This window comes from Melanerpes formicivorus, unplaced genomic scaffold (genome assembly GCF_026170545.1).
Source record: "Melanerpes formicivorus ecotype bairdi unplaced genomic scaffold, bMelFor1.0.p_v2 SCAF_1839, whole genome shotgun sequence".
In the NCBI taxonomy this organism is placed as follows: Eukaryota; Metazoa; Chordata; class Aves; order Piciformes; family Picidae; genus Melanerpes; species Melanerpes formicivorus.
Genome location: NW_027144191.1, coordinates 1 through 21,631, shown reverse-complemented (window position 1 = coordinate 21,631; position 21,631 = coordinate 1). Strand labels below are relative to the sequence as shown.

The following is a 21,631-nucleotide window of genomic DNA, read 5'->3' as shown; positions in this document are numbered from 1 at the left end:
CAAAATATCTGGGGGAACCCCCCCACAGGATCCCCCCTCAAAACTCAGCCCCCCCCCCCCCAGGACCCCCTTCCCCCTCCCCCCAGTTTTTCATCCCCCCCCCCCCCCCCCCTAACTTTTTCTGCCCCCTCCTCCCCCCCCCCCCCCCAGGGTCGTCGCCTTTGGGGTCCTTCCCCTTGCCGGGGGCGGTCACAGCTCTGGCTGGGGGGGGTCCTCGCCCGGCCAGGGGGTAGGGGCTGCCCTGGTGGCTCTGGACGCCCCCCAGCCCCCCAGATCCGCCTCTACCAGGGCCGCTCCCTGCTCTGTGTCATCAACACCCAGGTGGAGGACCCCCTCCCCCCCCCCCCCCCTCCCCCCCCATCCCCACCAATTATCAAGGCACACTCCCCCCTTAATTAAGACCCTCCCCTTATTTATTAGGACCCCCCCTTAATTACACACACTCCCCCCCCCCCAAAATAGCCCAAAACAGCTTTAGGGCCTCCCCCCCCCAGTTATTAAGTTCCCCTCCCAAATGACTAAGCCCCCCCCTCAAATTATTAAGTTCCCCTCCCAGATTATTAAGACCCCTCCCTCAAATTATTAAGACCCCCCTCCCCTTAATTATTAGGACTCCCCCCTCATTAATTAACCCCCCTCAAAATCCCCATCATGTAGCCCCCAAATACCCCTGAAAACAGGCCCCCCCCCCCCGAGACCCCTCCCCAAATTATTGACCCCCACCCTTTAATTATTAGGAACCCCCCCTCAAATTATTAAGACCCCCTCTCCCCTTAATTATTAGGACTCCCCCATCATTAATTAAACCCCCACCCAAAACCCTCTCATGTAGCCCCAAATACCCCTTAAAATAGGGACCCCCCCCCCGGGACCCCTCCCCAAATTAAGACCCCCCACCCCTTAATTATTAGGACCCCCCCCCCAAAATTATTAAGACCCCCCTCCCCTTAATTATTAGGACTCCCCCATCATTAATTAACACCCCCCCCCAAAACCCCCATCATGTAGCCCCAAATACCCCTTAAAACAGGCCCCCCCCCGAGACCCCTCCCCAAATTATTAAGACCCCCCACCCCTTAATTATTAGGACTCCCCCCTTAAATTATTAAGACCCCTCCTCTTAATTATTAGGACCCCCCCCATCATTAATTAACACCCCCCCCCAAAGACCCCCTCATGTAGCCCCAAATACCCCTTAAAATAGGGACCCCCCCGAGACCCCCTCCCCAAATTATTAAGACCCCCCTCCCTAATGATTAGGGTCTCCCCCAATTATTAGCCCCCCCCCCCCCCCATTTATTAGGGACCCTCCCTAGATATTAGGAGCCCTGCCAATTATTAAGACCCCCCCCCCAAATTATTAGGACCCCCTCAGGACCGACCTCCCCCACCCACCTGCTCTGTGCTGGGGGCATTGGGAGGGACTGGGAGGGGACCTGGAAGGGGCCTGGGGGGTGCTGGGATGGACTGGGTGGGTGACTGGGTTGGGACTGGGCTGTATTGATCTGTATTGATCTGTATTGGTCTGTGTTGGTCTGTATTGATCTGTACTGGTCTCTACTGGTCGGTATTGATCTATATTGGTCTCTTCTGGTCTGTATTGGTCTGTATGGATCTGTATTGGTCTCTACTGGTCTGTATTGATCTGTATTGGTCTCTACTGATCTGTACTGGTCTCTACTGGTCTGTACTGGTCAATACTGGTCTGTATTGATCTGCACTGGTCTCTACTGGTCTGTATTGGTCTGTACTGGTCAATACTAGTCTGTATTGATCTGTATTGGTCTCTACTGGTCGGTATTGGTCTGTATTGGTCTGTGTTGATCTGTATTGGTCTGTATTGGTCTGTATTGGTCTCTACTGGTCTGTATTGATCTGTATTGGTCTCTACTGGTCGGTGTTAGTCTGTATTGGTCTGTGTTGATCTGTATTGGTCTGTGTTGATCTGTATTGGTCTGTATTGGTCTGTGTTGGTCTGTTCTGGTCTGTATTGGTCTGTATTGATCTGTATTGGTCTGTATTGATCTGTATTGGTCTCTACTGGACTGTACTGATCTGTACTGGTCTCTACTGTTCTGTCTGTAACTGATCTGTACTGGTCTCTACTGTTCTGTACTGGTCTGTATTGATCTGTACTGGTCTCTACTGGTCTGTACTGGTCAATACTGGTCTGTATTGATCTGCACTGGTCTCTACTGGTCTGTATTGGTCTGTACTGACCAGTACTGGTCTGTATTGATCTGTACTGGTCTCTACTGGTCTGTACTGGTCAATACTGGTCTGTATTGATCTGCACTGGTCTCTACTGGTCTGTATTGGTCTGTACTGACCAGTTACTGGTCTGTATTGAATCTGTACTGGTCTCTACTGGTCGGTATTGATCTGTATTGGTCTCTACTGGCCGGTATTGGTCTGTATTGGTCTGTGTTGATCTGTATTGGTCTGTGTTGATCTGTATTGGTCTCTTCTGGTCTGTATTGGTCTGTATGGATCTGTATTGGTCTCTACTGGTCTGTATTGATCTGTATTGGTCTCTACTGATCTGTACTGGTCTCTACTGGTCTGTATTGATCTGTACTGGTCTCTACTGGTCTGTATTGATCTGTATTGGTCTCTACTGGTCTGTATTGGTTCTGTACTGACCAGTACTGGTCTGTATTGATCTGTACTGGTCTCTACTGGTCTGTATTGATCTGTATTGGTCTCTACTGGTCGGTATTGGGTCTGTATTGGTCTGTGTTGATCTGTATTGGTCTGTATTGGTCTGTGTTGGTCTGTATTGGTCTGTATTGGTCTGTATTGGTCTGTGTTGATCTGTATTGGTCTGTATTGGTCTGTGTTGGTCTGTATTGGTCTGTATTGGTCTGTATTGGTCTCTTCTGGTCTGTATTGGTCTGTATTGGTCTGTATGGATCTGTATTGGTCTCTACTGGTCGGTATTGGTCTGTATTGGTCTGTGTTGATCTGTATTGGTCTGTGTTGATCTGTATTGGTCTGTATTGGTCTCTACTGGTCTGTATTGATCTGTATTGGTTCTCTACTGGTCGGTATTGGTCTGTATTGGTCTGTGTTGGTTTGTGTTGGTCTGTATTGGTCTGTATTGGTCTGTGTTGGTCTGTATTGGTCTCTTCTGGTCTGTATTGGTCTGTATGGATCTGTAATTGATCTCTACTGGTCTGTATTGATCTGTATTGGTCTCTACTGGTCGGTATTGGTCTCTACTGGTCTGTATTGATCTGTACTGGTCTCTACTGGTCGGTATTGATCTGTATTGGTCCTCTACTGGTCGGTATTGGTCTGTATTGGTCTGTGTTGAACTGTATTGGTCTGTGTTGATCTGTATTGGTCTGTATTGGTCTGTATTGGTCTCTTCTGGTCTGTATTGGTCTGTATGGATCTGTATTGGTCTCTACTGGTCTGTATTGATCTGTATTGGTCTCTACTGGACTGTACTGATCTGTATTGATCTGTACTGGTCAATACTGGTCTGTATTGATCTGCACTGGTCTCTACTGGTCTGTATTGGTCTGTACTGACCAGTACTGGTCTGTATTGATCTGTACTGGTCTCTACTGGTCTGTATTGATCTGTATGGATGTGTATTGATCTCTACTGGTCTGTATTGATCTGTACTGGTCAATACTGGTCTGTATTGATCTGCACTGGTCTCTACTGGTCTGTATCGGTCTGTACTGACCAGTACTGGTCTGTATTGATCTGTACTGGTTTCTACTGGTCGGTATTGATCTGTACTGGTCTCTACTGGTCTATATTCGACTGTACTGGCCAGTACTGGTCTGTAGTGATCTGTATTGGTCTGTGTTGGTCTGCATTGGTCTATATTGATCTGTATTGATCTGTACTGACCAGTACTGGTCTGTATTGATCTGTACTGGTCTCTACTGGTTTGTATTGATCTGTACTGACCAGTACTGGTGTCTAGTGTTCTGTACTGGTCTGTATTGATCTGTACTGGACCTCTACTGGTCTGTATTGGTCTCTATTGATCTGTATTGGTCTCTTCTGGTCTGTATTGGTCTGTATGGATCTGTATTGGTCTCTACTGGTCTGTATTGATCTGTATTGGTCTCTACTGGACTGTTCTGATCTGTACTGGTGTCTACTGTTCTATACTGGTCTGTATTGATCTGTACTGGTCAATACTGGTCTGTATTGATCTGCACTGGTCTCTACTGGTCTGTATTGGTCTGTACTGACCAGTACTGGTCTGTATTGATCTGTACTGGTCTCTACTGGTCGGGTATTGATCTGTATTGGTCTCTACTGGTCAGTATTGATCTGTATTGGGTCTGTACTGATCTGTATTGGTCTGTACTGGTCTGTATTGATCTGTATTGGTCGGTATTGATTTGTATTGGTCTCTACTGGTCTGTACTGATCTGTATTGATCTTTACTGGTCTGTATTGATCTGTACTGGTCTCTGCTGGTCTGTATTGATCTGTTATTGGTTGGTATTGATCTGTACTGGTCTCTACTGGTCTGTACTGGTCTGTATTCATCTGTACTGGCCAGTACTGGTCTGTAGTGATCTGTACTGGTCTCTACTGGTCTGTATTGGTTGGTATTGATCTGTATTGGTCTCTACTGGTCTGTATTGGTCTCTACTGGTCTGTATTGGTCTCTACTGGTCTGTATTTGATCAGTACTAGTCTGTATTGATTTGTACTGGTCTCTTACTGGTCTGTATTGACCTGTTTGTTGGTCTGTATTGATTTGTATTGGTCTTTACTGGTCTGTATTGATCTGTACTGATCTCTACTGGTCTGCACTGGTCTGGCAGGAGGTGGTCACTGGTCTCTGCTTCGGACGCTACGGGAGGGAGGACAACACCCTGCTGGCCACCACCCGTGGTGGGTACTGGGAGCACTGGGAGGGGAGTGGGAGGGACTGGGAGAGATTGGGAAGGAACTGGGAGGCACAGGGAAGGAACTGGGAGGCACTGGGAGAGGATTGGGAAGGAACTGGGATTGAACTGGGTAAGGACTGAAGAAAGTGGGAAGGGACTGGGAGGCACTGGGAGAGATCGGTAGAGGACTGGGAGGCACTGGGAGAGGTTGGTAGGGGACTGGGAGGCACTGGGAGGGGACTGGGAGGGCCTGGGAGAGATTGGGAAGGAACTGGGAGGCACTGGGAGGGGACTGGGGAGGCACTGGAAGAGGTTGAGAGGGACTGGGAGGCACTGGGAGGGGACTGGGAGGCCCTGGGAGAGATTGGGAAGGAACTGGGAGGCACTGGGAGGGGACTGGGAGGCACTGGGAGAGGTTGGTAGGGGACTGGGAGGGGAGCTGGGGCAGGCTCTGGGTGCCTGCGTTGATGCCTCCCTGCCGCCAGGGGGAGCTCTCTCGATCCGGATGCTGCGGCGCAAGGCAGAGCTGGGGGGGAGCTGCCCCTCCCCCAGCCTCGCCCCCCCCCACTCGAAGGGGTCCCGACTGCCCCTCCCCCCCCGCACCAGGCTCTTCGTGGATGGGGCCCTGAGAGAGAGGGAGGCAGCAACTGGTGATGGCACTGGGAGGGGATTGGGAGGGGACTGGGAGGAGATTGTGAGGGACTGGGAGGGGATTGGGAGGGGACTGGGAGGGAACTGGGAGTCACTGGGAGGGGACTGGGAGGGAGTGGAAGGGACTGGGAGGGGATTGGGAGGGGACTGGGAGGGAACTGGGAGTCACTGGGAGGGACTGGGAGGGGAGTGGAAGGGACTGGGAGGGGATTGGGAGGGGACTGGGAGGGAACTGGGAGTCACTGGGAGGGACTGGGAGGGAGTGGAAGGGACTGGGAGGGGATTGGGAGGGGACTGGGAGGAGATTGGGAGGGACTGGGAGGGGATTGGGAGGAGATTGGGAGGGACTGGGAGGGAACTGGGAGTCACTGGGAGGGAGTGGGAGGGAGTGGAAGGGACTGGGAGGGGATTGGGAGGGGACTGGGAGGGGATTGGGAGGGGGACTGGGAGAGAACTGGGAGTCACTGGGAGGGAGTGGAAGGGACTGGGAGGGGATTGGGAGGGGACTGGGAGGGGAACTGGGGAGTCACTGGGAGGGACTGGGATGGGTACTGGTGGTTACTGGTCTGAACTGGTTTTACCTGGGCCCTCCCCAGCCATGCATGGGAGGTTCCAGCAGGACCTGGAGGGGCTCCGGCTCAGTGCCGCCCGGGGGCCTGGCCAAGGCCTTGCTGGGAGGGGGGGCAGCCAGAGACCACCCCTGGGGGGGGGGGGACAGCAGCAATCAGCCTGACAGCAACGGTGAGTGGGATGGGGGGGGACTGGGAGGGGACTGGAAGGTACTGGGAAGGGAGTGGGAGGGGTCTGGGAAGGGAGTGGAAAGGGGACTGGGAGGGGACTGGGAGGGAGTGGGAGAGACTGGGGAGGAGTGGAAGGGACTGGGAGGGGACTGGGAAGGACTGGGAGGGAACTGGGAGGGACTGGGAGGGGACTGGGAAGGACTGGGAGGGGGACTGGAAGGGACTGGGAGTGGAGGGAGAGGGACTGGGAGGGAGTGGGAGGGGATTGGGAGGGGACTGGGAAGGACTTGGAGGGGACTGGGAAGGACTGGGAGGGGACTGGGAGGGAGTGGGAGGGGACTGGGAAGGACTGGGAGGGGACTGGGAAGGACTGGGAGGGGACTGGGAGGGAGTGGGAGGGGACTGGAGGGGACTGGGAAGGGACTGGGAGGGAGTGGGAGGGCTCCTGGGGGTCACTGGGAGGCTCCTGCTGCTTACTGGTCTGGACTGGTGTGCACTGGGCGCAGGTGCAGGGCCTGGGCCCCCTCCTGCGGCTCTCCCTCCGCCTGCTGCTTGCCGGGGGGGTCCCCCCCAGCCCCCCACCTGCTGCTGCTGCTGCGGTGCAGACCCCCCCCCCCGCCGCCTGCACCCCCCCCTGCATCAAGGTACCCCCCCAAAAAGATGGGGACCCCCCTCCCAGATCCCTCCCCAGTCCCTCCCCAGTCCCCTCCCAGTCCCTCCCAATCCCCTCCCAGTTCCCTCCCAGTCCCTCCCAATCCCCTCCCAGTCCCCTCCCAGTCCCTCGCAGGTCCCCTACCAATCCCTCCCAGTCCCTCCCAATCCCCTCCCAGTCCCTCCCAGTCCCTCCCAATCCCCTCCCAGTCCCTCCCAGTCCCCTCCTAATCCCCTACCAGTCCCCTCCCAGTCCCTCCCAGTCCCCCTACCAATCCCTCCCAGTCTCTCCCAATCCCTCCCAGTCCCCTCCTAGTCCCCTCCCAGTCCCTCCCAATCCCCTCCCAGTCCCTCCCCAGTCCCTCCCAGTCCCCTACCAATCCCTCCCAGTCTCTCCCAATCCCTCCCAGTCCCTCCCAGTCCCCTCCCAGTCCCTCCCAGTCTCTCCCAATCCCCTCCCAGTCCCTCCCAGTCCCCTACCAACCCCTCCCAGTCTCTCCCAATCCCTCCCCAGTCCCTTCCAGTCCCATCCCAGTCTCCTCCCAGTCCCTCCCAATCCCCTCCCAGTCCCCTCTCAGTCCCTCCCAGTCCCTCCCAATCCCCTCCCAGTCCCTCCCAGTCCCCTCCCAGTCCCTCCCAGTCCCCTCCCAATCCCCTCCCAGTCTCTCCCAATCCCCTCCCAGTCTCTCCCAATCCCTCCCAGTCCCTCCCAGTCCCCCTCCCAGTCCCTCCCAGTCCCCCTCCCAATCCCCTCCCAGTCCCTCCCAGTCTCTCCCAATCCCCTCCCAGTCCCTCCCAATCCCCTCCCAGTCCCCTCCCCAGTCCCTCCCAGTCCCCTCCCAGTCCCCTCCCAGTCTCTCCCAATCCCCTCCCAGTCCCCTCCCAGTCCCATCCCAGTCCCCTACCAATCCCTTCCAGTCTCTCCCAATCCCTCCCAGTCCCCTCCCAGTCCCTCCAGTCCCTCCCAATCCCCTCCCAGTCCCCTCCCAGTCCCATCCCAGTCTCTCCCAATCCCCCTCCCAGTCTCTCCCAATCCCCTCCCAGTCCCTCCCAGTGCCTCCCAGTGACCCCCATTCCCCCCCAGGTGCCGCTGCTGCTGCCGGGGCTCAGCTATGAGGTGGGGACCTGGCTGGAGCCTGCGGAGGGACCCCAGGGGCTGCTGCAGGTGGGTGCCAGTAGCTCCCAGTAAGGACCAGTAACAACCAGTACGGGCTGGGAACCTGCCCCAGCGCTCCCAGTATAGAATGGGAACCAGTTTCAGTCCCTCCCAGTGCTCCCAGTAGGGACTAGGAACCAGTCCCAGTGCTCCCAGTATGGAGTGGGAACTGCTCCCAGTGCTCCCAGTATGGACCGGAAACCAGTCCCAGTGCTCCCAGTATGGACTGGGAACTGCTCCAGTGCTCCCAGTATGGACTGGAACCAGTCCCAGTGCTCCCAGTATAGAATGGGAACCAATTTCAGTCCCTCCCAGTGCTCCCAGTAGGGACTGGAACCAGTCCCCAGTGCTCCCAGTATGGAGTGGAACTGCTCCCAGTGCTCCCAGTATGGACCGGAACCAGTCCCAGTGCTCCCCAGTATGGGCTGGGAACTGCTCCCAGTGCTCCCAGTATGGACTGGAACCAGTCCCAGTGCTCCCAGTATAGAATGGGAACCAATTTCAGTCCCTCCCAGTGCTCCCAGTAGGGACTGGAACCAGTCCCCAGTGCTCCCAGTATGGAGTGGAACTGCTCCCAGTGCTCCCAGTATGGACCGGAACCAGTCCCAGTGCTCCCAGTATGGACTGGGAACTGCTCCCAGTGCTCCTAGTATGGGCTGGAACCAGTCCCAGTGCTCCCAGTATAGAATGGGAACCAATTTCAGTCCCTCCCAGTGCTCCCAGTGTGGACTGGAACCAGTCCCAGTGCTCCCAGTATGGGCTGGAACCAGTCCCAGTGCTCCCAGTATAGAATGGGAAACCAATTTCAGTCCCTCCCAGTGCTCCCAGTAGGAACTGGAACCAATCCCAGTGCTCCCAGTATGGACTGGAACCGCTCCCAGTGCTCCCAGTGTGGACTGGGAACTGCTCCCAGTGCTCCTAGTATGGGCTGGAAACCAGTCCCAGTGCTCCCAGTATGGTCTGCTCCTCTTCCCAGTGCCTCCCAGTAACTCCCAGTCCCCCCCCAGGTGCTGCTGCTGCGCCAGGGCCTGGAGGCTCCGCTGCTGGCAGCTCGGATCCGGCTGGGCACCGGCTGAGGAACTGGGAGGCACTGGGAGGTACTGGGAGCACTGGTTGGCACTGGGGGCACCTCTGCCCCCCACCCAGTGCCCCCCAGTGCCCCCCCAGTACCGCCCAGTATAAAGCCAGTGTCAGACCAGTGTCGCGCAGTGTGGTCCCAGTACAGCCCCAGTGCCCTCCCAGTATCATCCCAGTATCACCCAGTATCATCCCAGTATCATCCCAGTATCATCCCAGTATCACCCAGTATCACCCCAGTATCATCCCAGTATCACCCAGTATCATCCCAGTATCACCCCAGTATCACCCAGTATCACCCCAGTATCACCCCAGTATCATCCCAGTATCATCCCAGTATCATCCCAGTATCACCCAGTATCATCCCAGTATCACCCAGTATCACCCAGTATCAGCCAGTATCACCCCAGTATCACCCAGTATCATCCCAGTATCATCCCAGTATCACCCAGTATCACCCCAGTATCACCCAGTATCACCCCAGTATCATCCCAGTATCATCCCAGTATCATCCCAGTATCATCCCAGTATCACCCAGTATCATCCCAGTATTCACCCCAGTATCATCCCAGTATCATCCCAGTATCATCCCAGTATCACCCCAGTATCACCCAGTATCATCCCAGTATCACCCCAGTATCACCCAGTATCCCACCCAGTATCACCCAGTATCATCCCAGTATCACCCAGTATCATCCCAGTATCATCCCAGTATCACCCCCAGTATCACCCCAGTATCATCCCAGTATCACCCAGTATCATCCCAGTATCATCCCAGTATCATCCCAGTATCACCCAGTATCATCCCAGTATCACCCCCAGTATCATCCCAGTATCACCCAGTATCACCCAGTATCAACCCAGTATCATCCCAGTATCATCCCAGTATCATCCCAGTATCACCCAGTATCACCCCAGTATCATCCCAGTATCACCCAGTATCACCCAGTATCACCCAGTATCATCCCAGTATCATCCCAGTATCATCCCAGTATCACCCCAGTATCATCCCAGTATCACCCAGTATCACCCCAGTATCACCCAGTATCATCCCAGTATCACCCAGTATCATCCCAGTATCATCCCAGTATCATCCCAGTATCATCCCAGTATCACCCAGTATCACCCCAGTATCATCCCAGTATCAACCCCAGTATCACCCAGTATCACCCCAGTATCATCCCAGTATCACCCAGTAACATCCCAGTATCACCCAGTATCATCCCAGTATCACCCAGTATCACCCCAGTATCATCCCAGTATCACCCAGTATCACCCCAGTATCACCCCAGTATCACCCAGTATCCATCCCAGTATCACCCAGTATCATCCCAGTATCATCCCAGTATCATCCCAGTATCACCCCAAGTATCATCCCAGTATCATCCCAGTATCATCCCAGTATCATCCCAGTATCACCCAGTATCACCCAGTATCATCCCAGTATCATCCCAGTATCACCCAGTATCACCTCCCCAGTATCACCCAGTATCACCCCAGTATCATCCCAGTATCATCCCAGTATCATCCAGTATCATCCCAGTATCATCCCAGTATCACCCAGTATCACCCCAGTATCATCCCAGTATCACCCAGTATCACCCAGTATCACCCCAGTATCATCCCAGTATCATCCCAGTATCATCCCAGTATCACCCAGTATCATCCCAGTATCATCCCAGTATCACCCAGTATCACCCAGTATCATCCCAGTATCATCCCAGTATCACCCCAGTATCACCCCAGTATCACCCAGTATCATCCCAGTATCACCCCAGTATCAACCCAGTATCACCCAGTATCCATCCCCAGTATCACCCAGTATCACCCAGTATCATCCCAGTATCACCCAGTATCACCCAGTATCATCCCAGTATCACACCCAGTATCACTCCAGTATCATCCCAGTATCACCCCAGTATCATCCCAGTATCACCCAGTATCAACCCAGTATCACCCAGTATCACCCAGTATCACCCAGTATCACCCAGTATCACCCCAGTATCACCCAGTATCACCCAGTATCATCCCAGTATCACCCAGTATCAACCCAGTATCACCCAGTATCACCCAGTATCACCCAGTATCACCCCAGTATCACCCCAGTATCATCCCAGTATCACCCCAGTATCACCCCAGTATCAACCCAGTATCAACCCAGTATCACCCAGTATCACCCAGTATCACCCAGTATCACCCCCAGTATCACCCAGTATCCACCCCCAGTATCATCCCAGTATCACCCAGTATCACCCAGTATCACCCAGTATCACCAGTCACCCCAGTATCATCCCAGTATCACCACAGTATCAACCCAGTATCACCCAGTATCATCCCAGTATCACCCAGTATCACCACCAGTATCACCCCAGTATCACCCCAGTATCACCCCAGTATCACCCAGTATCATCCCAGTATCACCCAGTATCACCCCAGTATCACCCCAGTATCACCCAGTATCACCCCAGTATCACCCCAGTATCATCCCAGTATCATCCCAGTATCACCCCAGTATCACCCAGTATCACCCCAGTATCACCCAGTATCACCCAGTATCATCCCAGTATCACCCAGTATCAACCCAGTATCACCCAGTATCACCCAGTATCACCCCAGTATCATCCCAGTATCACCCAGTATCAACCCAGTATCACCCAGTATCATCCCAGTATCACCCAGTATCACCCCAGTATCACCCCAGTATCACCCCAGTATCACCCCAGTATCACCCAGTATCATCCCAGTATCACCCAGTATCACCCCCAGTATCACCCCAGTATCACCCAGTATCACCCCAGTATCACCCCCAGTATCATCCCAGTATCATCCCAGTATCACCCAGTATCACCCCAGTATCATCCCAGTATCATCCCAGTATCATCCCAGTATCACCCCAGTATCACCCAGTATCATCCCAGTATCACCAGTGTCAGTCTCATCTCCCATCCCAGTAAAGCTACTGGTGGTGACCAAACAGCTCCCAGTGCTCCCAGTATGGACTAGGAACTGCTCCCAGTATGGACTGGGAACTGCTCCCAGTGCTCCCAGTATGGACTGGAACCCCTCCCAGTGCTCCCAGTATGGACTGGGTACCCGCTCCCAGTGCTCCCAGTATGGACTGGGAACTGCTCCCAGTGCTCCCAGTATGGACTGGAACCCCTCCCAGTGCTCCCAGTATGGACTGGGTACCGCTCCCAGTGCTCCCAGTATGGACTGGGTACCGCTCCCAGTGCTCCCAGTATGGACTGGAACCAGTCCCAGTGCTCCCAGTATGGACTGGGAACTGCTGCCAGTGCTCCCAGTATGGGCTGGGACCCAGTCCCAGTGCTCCCAGTATGGACTGGGACCAGGTCCCAGTGCTCCCAGTATGGACTGGGAACTGCTCCCAGTGCTCCCAGTATGGACTGGGTACCGCTCCCAGTGCTCCCAGTATGGACTGGGAACTGCTCCCCAGTGCTCCCAGTATGGACTGGAACCCCTCCCAGAGCTCCCAGTATGGACTGGGTACCGCTCCCCAGTGCTTCCCAGTATGGGCTGGGACCAGTCCCAGTGCTCCCAGTATGGACTGGGACCAGTCCCAGTGCTCCCAGTATGGACTGGGAACTGCTCCCAGTGCTCCCAGTATGGACTGGAACCAGTCCCAGTGCTCCCAGTTTGGACTGGGACCCAGTACTCTGGTACTGGTATGGACTGGGAACTGCTCCCAGTGCTCCCAGTATGGACTGGGACTGCTCCCCAGTGCTCCCAGTATGGACTGGGAACCTGCTCCCAGTGCTCCCAGTATGGACTGGAACCAGTCCCAGTGCTCCCAGTATGGACTGGAACTGCTCCCAGTGCTCCCAGTATGGGACTGGAACCAGTCCCAGTGCTCCCAGTATGGGCTGGGAACTGCTGCCAGTGCTCCCAGTATGGGCTGGGGACTGCTCCCAGTATGGACTGGGACCAGTCCCAGTGCTCCCAGTATGGACTGGGAACTGCTCCCAGTGCTCCCAGTATGGACTGGAACCAGTCCAGTGCTCCCAGTATGGACTGGGACCCAGTACTCTGGTACTGGTATGGACTGGGAACTGCTCCCAGTGCTCCCAGTATGGACTGGGACTGCTCCCAGTGCTCCCAGTATGGACTGGGAACTGCTCCCATTGCTCCCAGTATGGACTGGAACCAGTCCCAGTGCTCCCAGTATGGACTGGGAACTGCTCCCAGTGCTCCCAGTATGGACTGGGACCAGTCCCAGTGCTCCCCAGTATGGGCTGGGGAACTGCTCCCAGTGCTCCCAGTATGGACTGGGAACTGCTCCCAGTGCTCCCAGTATGGACTCGGAACCCCTCCCAGTGCTCCCAGTATGGACTGGGAACTGCTCCCAGTGCTCCCAGTATGGACTGGAACCCCTCCCAGTGCTCCCAGTATGGACTGGGAACTGCTCCCAGTGCTCCCAGTATGGACTGGAACCCCTCCCAGTGCTCCCAGTATGGGACTGGAACCCCTCCCAGTGCTCCCAGTATGGGCTGGGAACTGCTCCCAGTGCTCCCAGTATGGACTGGAACCCCTCCAGTGCTCCCAGTATGGACTGGGAACTGCTTCCAGTGCTCCCAGTATGGACTGGCAACCCCTCCCAGTGCTCCCAGTATGGACTGGGTACCGCTCCCAGTGCTCCCAGTATGGACTGGGTACCGCTCCCAGTGCTCCCAGTATGGACTGGAACCAGTCCCAGTGCTCCCAGTATGGACTGGGAACTGCTGCCCAGTGCCTCCCAGTATGGACTGGGGACCGCTCCCAGTGCTCCCAGTATGGACTGGGAACTGCTCCCAGTGCTCCCAGTATGGACTGGGTACCGCTCCCAGTGCTCCCAGTATGGACTGGAACCAGTCCCAGTGCTCCCAGTATGGACTGGGAACTGCTGCCAGTGCTCCCAGTATGGACTGGAACCCCTCCCAGTGCTCCCAGTATGGACTGGGTACCGCTCCCAGTGCTCCCAATATGGACTGGAACCAGTCCCAGTGCTCCCAGTATGGACTGGGGAACTGCTCCCAGTGCTCCCAGTATGGACTGGGACTGCTCCCAGTGCTCCCAGTATGGACTGGGAACCAATCCCAGTGCTCCCAGTATGGACTGGGAACTGCTCCCAGTGCTCCCAGTATGGAATGGAATCCCCTCCCAGTGCTCCCAGTATGGGCTGGAACCGCTCCCCAGTGCTCCCAGTATGGACTGGAACCAGTCCCAGTGCTCCCAGTATGGGCTGGAACCGCTCCCAGTGCTCCCAGTATGGACTGGAACCAGTCCCAGTGCTCCCAGTATGGACTGGAACTGCTCCCAGTGCGGACTGGAAACTGCCTCCCAGTGCTCCCAGTATGGACTGGAACCAGTCCCAGTGCTCCCAGTATGGACTGGGACCCAGTACTCTGGTACTGGTATGGACTGGGAACTGCTCCCAGTGCTCCCAGTATGGACTGGGACTGCTCCCAGTGCTCCCAGTATGGACTGGAACCAGTCCCAGTGCTCCCAGTATGGACTGGGACCCAGTACTCTGGTACTGGTATGGACTGGGAACTGCTCCCAGTGCTCCCAGTATGGACTGGGACTGCTCCCAGTGCTCCCAGTATGGACTGGAACCAGTCCCAGTGCTCCCCAGTATGGACTGGGACTGCTCCCAGTGCTCCCAGTATGGACTGGAACCAATCCCAGTGCTCCCAGTATGGACTGGGAACTGCTCCCAGTGCTCCCAGTATGGACTGGAACCAGTCCCAGTGCTCCCAGTATGGACTGGGAACTGCTCCCAGTGCTCCCAGTATGGACTGGGACCAGTCCCAGTGCTCCCAGTATGGACTGGGAACTGCTCCCAGTGCTCCCAGTATGGACTGGAACTGCTCCCAGTGCTCCCAGTATGGACTGGGACATGCTCCCAGTGCTCCCAAGTATGGACTGGGAACTGCTCCCAGTGCTCCCAGTATGGATTTGGAACTGCTCCCAGTATGGGCTGGGACTGCTCCCAGTGCTCCCAGTATGGACTGGAACCAGTCCCAGTGCTCCCAGTATGGACTGGAACCGCTCCCAGTGCTCCCAGTATGGACTGGAACGCTCCCAGTGCTCCCAGTATGGGCTGGGGCCAGTCCCAGTGCTCCCAGTATGGACTGGGACTGCTCCCAGAGCTCCCAGTATGGACTGGGGCCAGTCCCAGTGCTCCCAGTATGGACTGGGACTGCTCCCAGAGCTCCCAGTATGGACTGGGGGCCAGTCCCAGTGCTCCCAGTATGGACTGGAACTGCTCCCAGTGCTCCCAGTATGGACTGGGACTGCTCCCAGTGCTCCCAGTATGGACTGGAACCGCTCCCAGTGCTCCCAGTATGGACTGGGACCAGTCCCAGTGCTCCCAGTATGGACTGGGAACTGCTCCCAGTGCTCCCAGTATGGACTGGAACTGCTCCCAATGCTCCCAGTATGGACTGGAACCAGTCCCAGTGCTCCCAGTATGGACTGGGAACTGCTCCCAGTGCTCCCAGTATGGACTGGAGCCAGTCCCAGTGCTCCCAGTATGGACTGGGAACTGCTCCCATTGCTCCCAGTATGGACTGGAACCGCTCCCAGTGCTCCCAGTATGGACTGGGACCTGCTCCCAGTGCTCCCAGTATGGACTGGGAACCGCTCCCATTGCTCCCAGTATGGACTGGGACTGCTCCCAGTGCTCCCAGTATGGACTGGAACCAGTCCCAGTGCTCCCAGTATGGATTGGGACTGCTCCCAGTATGGACTGGGACTGCTCCCCAGTGCTCCCAGTATGGACTGGAACTGCTCCCAGTGCTCCCAGTATGGACTGGGAACTGCTCCCAGTGCTCCCAGTACGGACTGGAACCAGTCCCAGTGCTCCCAGTATGGACTGGAATCCACTCCCAGTGCCTCCCAGTGCCTCCCAGTTCCTCCCAGTGCCTCCCAGTGCCTCCCAGTGCCTCCCTGGTGCTGTTGTCTTTATTGAGCCTCCGCAGGGCCGCAGGCAGCAGCTGGAGCCTGGGGCCAGGCCGGGGCAGGCTGGGAGCTGCCTCCAGGCCCCCTCCCTCCTCCCAGTACCTTCCCAGTGCTCCCAGTCCCCCACCCCGCTCCCCAGGCTGGGGTCATAGCAGGGCCGGCCTGGGGCCCAGTGCCTCCCAGTGCCTCCCAGTATCAACTGGGACAGCGATTCCAGCGCTCCCAGTGCCTCCCAGCAGCTCCCAGTTGCTCCCAGTTGGGTCAGAAGCTCACCAGCGTGTAGACCATACTGGGGAGGGAGAGAAAGGGCTCCCAGTGCCGCCCAGTACGGACCAGTTCAGCCCAGCTCCCCTCCCAGTGCTCCCAGTTCCCTCCCAGTTCCATCCCAGTCCCTCCCAGTCCTCTCCCAATCCCCTCCCAATCCTCTCCCAGTCCCTCCCAGTCCCTCCCTGTCCATCCCAGTCCCTCCCAGTCCCTCCCAGTCCCCTCCCAATCCCCTCCCAGTCCCTTCCAATCCCCTCCCAGTCCCTCCCAGTCCCTTCCAATCCCCTCCCAGTCCCTCCCAGTCCCCTCCCAGTCCCTTCCCAATGCCCTCCCAGTCCCCCTCCCAGTCCCACCCAGTCCCCTCCCAATCCCCTCCCAGTCCCCTCCCAGTCCCTCCCAGTCCCCTCCCAATCCCCTCCCAGTCCCTCCCAGTCCCCCTCCCAGTCCCTTCCCAATGCCCTCCCAGTCCCCTCCCAGTCCCACCCAGTCCCCTCCCAATCCCCTCCCAGTCCCTCCCCAGTCCCCTCCCACTCCCTCCCAGTCCCCTCCCAGTCCATCCCACTCCCTCCCAGTCCCCTCCCAATCCCCTCCCAGTCCCCTCCCAGTCCCCTTTAGTGCCTCCCATTGGCCCTTAGCCTTACCCCTGTCACTCCCAGTGCCTCCCAGTCCCCCCCCCAGTGCCCCCCAGCGGCCGGGGCTGACCTGTACAGGTAGTAGAAGAAGGAGAGGAGGTAGAAGGCCAGCTTGCACCAGGCCTCCTTCTGGCAGTAGCCCAGGATGTCGGCGTCCATGATGGAGACTGCGTCGAGAGCCCCTCGGAGCCATCCGCCGGGCGGTGGAAGTACCTGCGGCAGCCCCGGGAAGCATCGGCACCCAGCGGCACCCAGCGGCACCCACCGACACCCACTGACACCCCACCGGCACCCACTGACACCCACCAGCACTACTGGCACCCACCGGCACCCACTGACACCCACCAGCACTACTGGCACCCACCAGCACCCAGCGGCATCACCAGCACCCTACTGGCACCCACCGGCACCCACTGACACCCACCGGCACCCACTGGCACCACTGACACCCACCGGCACACACTGACACCCACTGGCACCCACTGGCACCCACCGGCACCCACTGACACCCACCAGCACTACTGGCACCCACCAGCACCCAGCGGCATCACCAGCACCCCTACTGGCACCACCAATACCCACTGACAACCCACTGACACCCACCGGCACCCACCGGCACCACCAGCACCCATCAGCACCCACCAGTACCACCAGCACCCACCAGCACCCACCGGCACTACCAGCACCCACTGACACCCACCAGCACCCACTGGCACCCACCAACACCCACCAGCACCACCAGCACCCACTGGCACCACCAGCACCCACTGACATCCACTGGCACCCCACTGACACCCACCAGCACTACCAGCACCCACTGGCACCCACCAGCACCCACTGACACCCACTGGCACCCGCTGGCACCCACCAGCACCACCAGCACCCACTGACACCCACCGGCACCACCAGCACCCACTGACACCCACTGGCACCACCAGCACCCACCGGTACCAACCAGCACTCACTGGCACCACCAGCACCCACTGACACCCACTGGCTCTACCAGCACCCACCAGCACCCACTGACACCCACCGGCACCCACCAGCACCCACCGACACCCACCGGTACCACCAGCACCCACCGGCACTACCAGCACCCACTGGTAGCACCAGATCCCACTGGCACTACCTGCACCCACCAGCACCCACCGGCACCCTACTGGCACCACCAGCACCTACCAGCACCCACTGACACCCACTGGTGCTACCAGCACCCACCAGCACCCAGTGACACCCACCAGCACCCTACTGGCATTACCAGCACCCACTGGCACCCCCAGCACCCACTGACACCCACTGGCACCACCAGCACCACCAGCACTCACTGGCACCACCAGCACCCACCGGTACCCCCTCGCCAGCACCCACCAGCACCCACTGACACCCACTGGCACCCACCAGCACCCTACTGGCACCCACCGGCACCCACCAGCACCCTACTGGCACCACCAGCACCCACCGGTACCACCGGCACCCACCAGCACCCACTGACACCCACTGGCACCCACCAGCACCCTACTGGCACCCACCCGGCACCCACCAGCACCCTACTGGCACCACCAGCACCCACCGGTACCACCGGCACCCACAGCACCCACCGACACCCACCGGTACCACCAGCACCCACCCGGCACTACCAGCACCCACTGGTAGCATCAGCTCCCACTGGCACTACCTGCACCCACCAGCACCCACCGGCACCCACTGGCACCCACCGGCACCCACCGGCACCCACAAGCACCACCAGCACCCACCGGTACCACCAGCACCCACTGACACCCACCAGCACTACCAGCACCCACTGGCACCACCAGCACCCACTGACATCCACTGGCACCCACTGACACCCACCGGTACTACCAGCACCCACTGGCACCCACTGGCACCACCAGCACCCACTGACACCCACCAGCACCCAGTGACCCCCACCAGCACCCACCAGCACCCACTGACACCCACCAGTACCCACCAGCACCCACCGGCACCCACTGGCACCCACCGGCACCCACTGACACCCACCAGCACCCACTGGCACCCACCAGCACCCACCAGGATGGGCTGGGGACCAACCCCAGGGCTCCCAGCATGGCATAGGAACCACTCCCAGTGCTCCCAGTGCCTCCCAGTATGGGCTGGAAATGACTCCCAGTGCCTCCCAGTGCTCCCAGTGCCTCCCAGTATGGGCTGGAAATGACTCCCAGTGCCTCCCAGTGCCTCCCAGTGCTCCCAGTGCTCCCAGTGCCTCCCAGTGCTCCCAGTGCCTCCCAGTGCCTCCCCAATGACTCCCAGTGCCTCCCAGTGCCTCCCAGTGCCTCCCCAATGACTCCCAGTGCCTCCCAGTGCCTCCCAGTGCCTCCCAGTGCTCCCAGTGCCTCCCAGTGCCTCCCAGTGCCTCCTCAATGGCTCCCAGTATGGGCTGGAAATGCCTCCCAGTGGCTCCCAGTGCCTCCCAGTGGCTCCCAGTATGGGCTGGGAATGACTCCCAGTGCCTCCCAGTGCTTCCCAGTGCATCCCGAATGGCTCCCAGTGGCTCCCAGTGCTCCCAGTATGGGTTGGAAATGACTCTCAGTGGCTCCCAGTGGCTCCCAGTGCCTCCCAGTGCCTCCCAGTGCTTCCCAGTGCATCCCGAATGGCTCCCAGTGGCTCCCAGTGCTCCCAGTATGGGTTGGAAATGACTCTCAGTGGCTCCCAGTGGCTCCCAGTGCCTCCCAGTGCCTCCCAGTGGCTCCCAGTGCCTCCCCAATGGCTCCCAGTATGGGCTGGAAATTACTCCCAGTGGTTCCCAGTGCCTCCCCAGTGCCTCCCAATGGGCTCCCAGTGCTCCCCAGTGCCTCCCAGTGCTCCCAGTGCCTCCCAGTGCCTCCCAGTGCTCCCAGTGCCCTCCCAGTGCCTCCTCAATGGCTCCCAGTATGGGCTGGAAATGACTCCCAGTGCCTCCCAGTGCCTCCCAGTGCCTCCCAGTGCCTCCCAGTGGCTCCCAGTGCCTCCCAGTATGGGCTGGAAATGACTCCCAGTGGCTCCCAGTGGCTCCCAGTGGCTCCCAGTGCTCCCAGTATGGGTTGGAAATGACTCCCAGTAGCTCCCAGTTCCTCCCCAATTGCTCCCAGTATGAGCTGGAAATGACTCCCAGTGCCTCCCAGTGCTCCCAGTACCTCCCAGTGCTCCCAGTATGGGCTGGAAATGACTCCCAGTGTCTCCCAGTAGCTCCCAGTGCCTCCCAATGGCTCCCAGTGACTCCCCAGTGCCTCCCAGTGCCTCCCAGTAGCTCCCAGTGCCTCCCCAATTGCTCCCAGTATGGGCTGGAAATGACTCCCAGTGCCTCCCCCGTGCCTCCCAGTGCCTCCCAGTATGGGCTGGAAATGACTCCCAGTGGCTCCCAGTGCCTCCCAGTGCCTCCCAGTGGCTCCCAGTGCCTCCCCAATGGCTCCCAGTGCCTCCCAGTGGCTCCCAGTGCCTTCCCAGTGCCTCCCAATGTCTCCCAAGTGGCTCCCAGTGACTCCCAGTATGGGCTGGAAATGCCTCCCAGTGCCTCCCAGTGGTTCCCAATTGCTCCCAGTGGCTCCCAGTGGCTCCCAGTGCCTCCCAGTAACGGGCTGGAAATGCCTCCCAGTGCCTCCAGTGCCTCCCCAGTGCCTCCCAGTGGCTCCCAGTGCTCCCAGTATGGGCTGGAAATGACTCCCAGTGCCTCCCAGTGGCTCCCAGTGGTCTCCCCCAATTGCTCCCAGTGGCTCCCATTATGAGCTGGAAATGACTCCCAGTGTCTCCCAGTGCTCCCAGTGCCTCCCAGTGGCTCCCAGTATGAGCTGGAAATGACTCCCAGTGCCTCCCCAATTGCTCCCAGTGGCTCCCAGTGGCTCCCAGTGGCTCCCAGTGCCTCCCAGTGCCTCCCAGTGGCTCCCAGTACGGGCTGGAAATGACTCCCAGTGCCTCCCAGTGGCTCCCAGTGCCTCCCAGTGCATCCCCAATGGCTCGCAATGGCTCCCAGTGCTCCCAGTATGGGTTGGAAATGACTCTCAGTGGTTCCCAGTGCCTCCCAGTGCCTCCCAGTGGCTCCCAGTGCCTCCCAGTGGCTCCCAGTGCCTTCCCAGTGCCTCCCAATGGTCTCCCAGTGGCTCCCAGTGACTCCCAGTATGGGCTGGAAATGCCTCCCAGTGCCTCCCAGTGGTTCCCAATTGCTCCCAGTGCCTCCCAGTGCCTCCCAGTGCCTCCCAGTGGCTCCCAGTGCTCCCAGTACGGGCTGGAAATGACTCCCAGTGCCTCCCCAGTGCCTCCCAGTGCTCCCAGTAGGGGCTGGCAGTACCTCCAGAGGTGGTAGAGCAGCAGGGGCAGGTTGAGCCCCAGCGTCACCCACTCGGCGGCGCAGAGGAACATGAGGCAGAAGAGGCCATGGATGCAGTACTCGGGAACCACCAGCTGGGGGAGCGCCGGAGCCCCTGAGCCACGGCCGCGGCCCTCCGCCGCCCCCCCGGCGCCCCCCACCCGCGCGGCGGCTCCGCGCCTTCGCTTTAGGTAGGGGCTCCCCCTGGCGGCCGAGGACGGTAATGGAAGGGGGCCGGGGGGAAGGGGAGGGAAGGATTTGGGGTCCTGGGGCGGGGGGGGGGGAGGGATTTGGGGTCCTGGGGGGGGCATTTGGGG

At 58.4% G+C, this 21,631-nt stretch overlaps 1 protein-coding gene and 1 long non-coding RNA gene across 2 annotated transcripts; one reads left to right on the top strand and one right to left on the bottom strand.

Moving 5' to 3' along the window:
- Positions 1–222: 222 nt before the first annotated feature.
- LOC137461341 (uncharacterized) lies at positions 223–6,887 on the top strand. The gene is made up of 5 exons (XR_010993337.1): positions 223–321; positions 4,803–4,872; positions 5,354–5,518; positions 6,116–6,260; positions 6,766–6,887. It is a non-coding gene; the product is annotated as an uncharacterized lncRNA (long non-coding RNA).
- A 9,192-nt stretch (positions 6,888–16,079) lies between these two features.
- Positions 16,080–21,580, bottom strand: LOC137461343 (protein cornichon homolog 2-like; the record flags this gene model as incomplete). Its single annotated transcript, XM_068171112.1, is given in 4 exon segments — positions 16,080–16,389; positions 17,067–17,172; positions 17,175–17,209; positions 21,297–21,580. Coding segments are annotated over 4 exon segments (453 nt in total), but the record flags the coding sequence as incomplete, so codon positions are not given.
- Between the last annotated feature and the right edge of the window lie 51 nt (positions 21,581–21,631).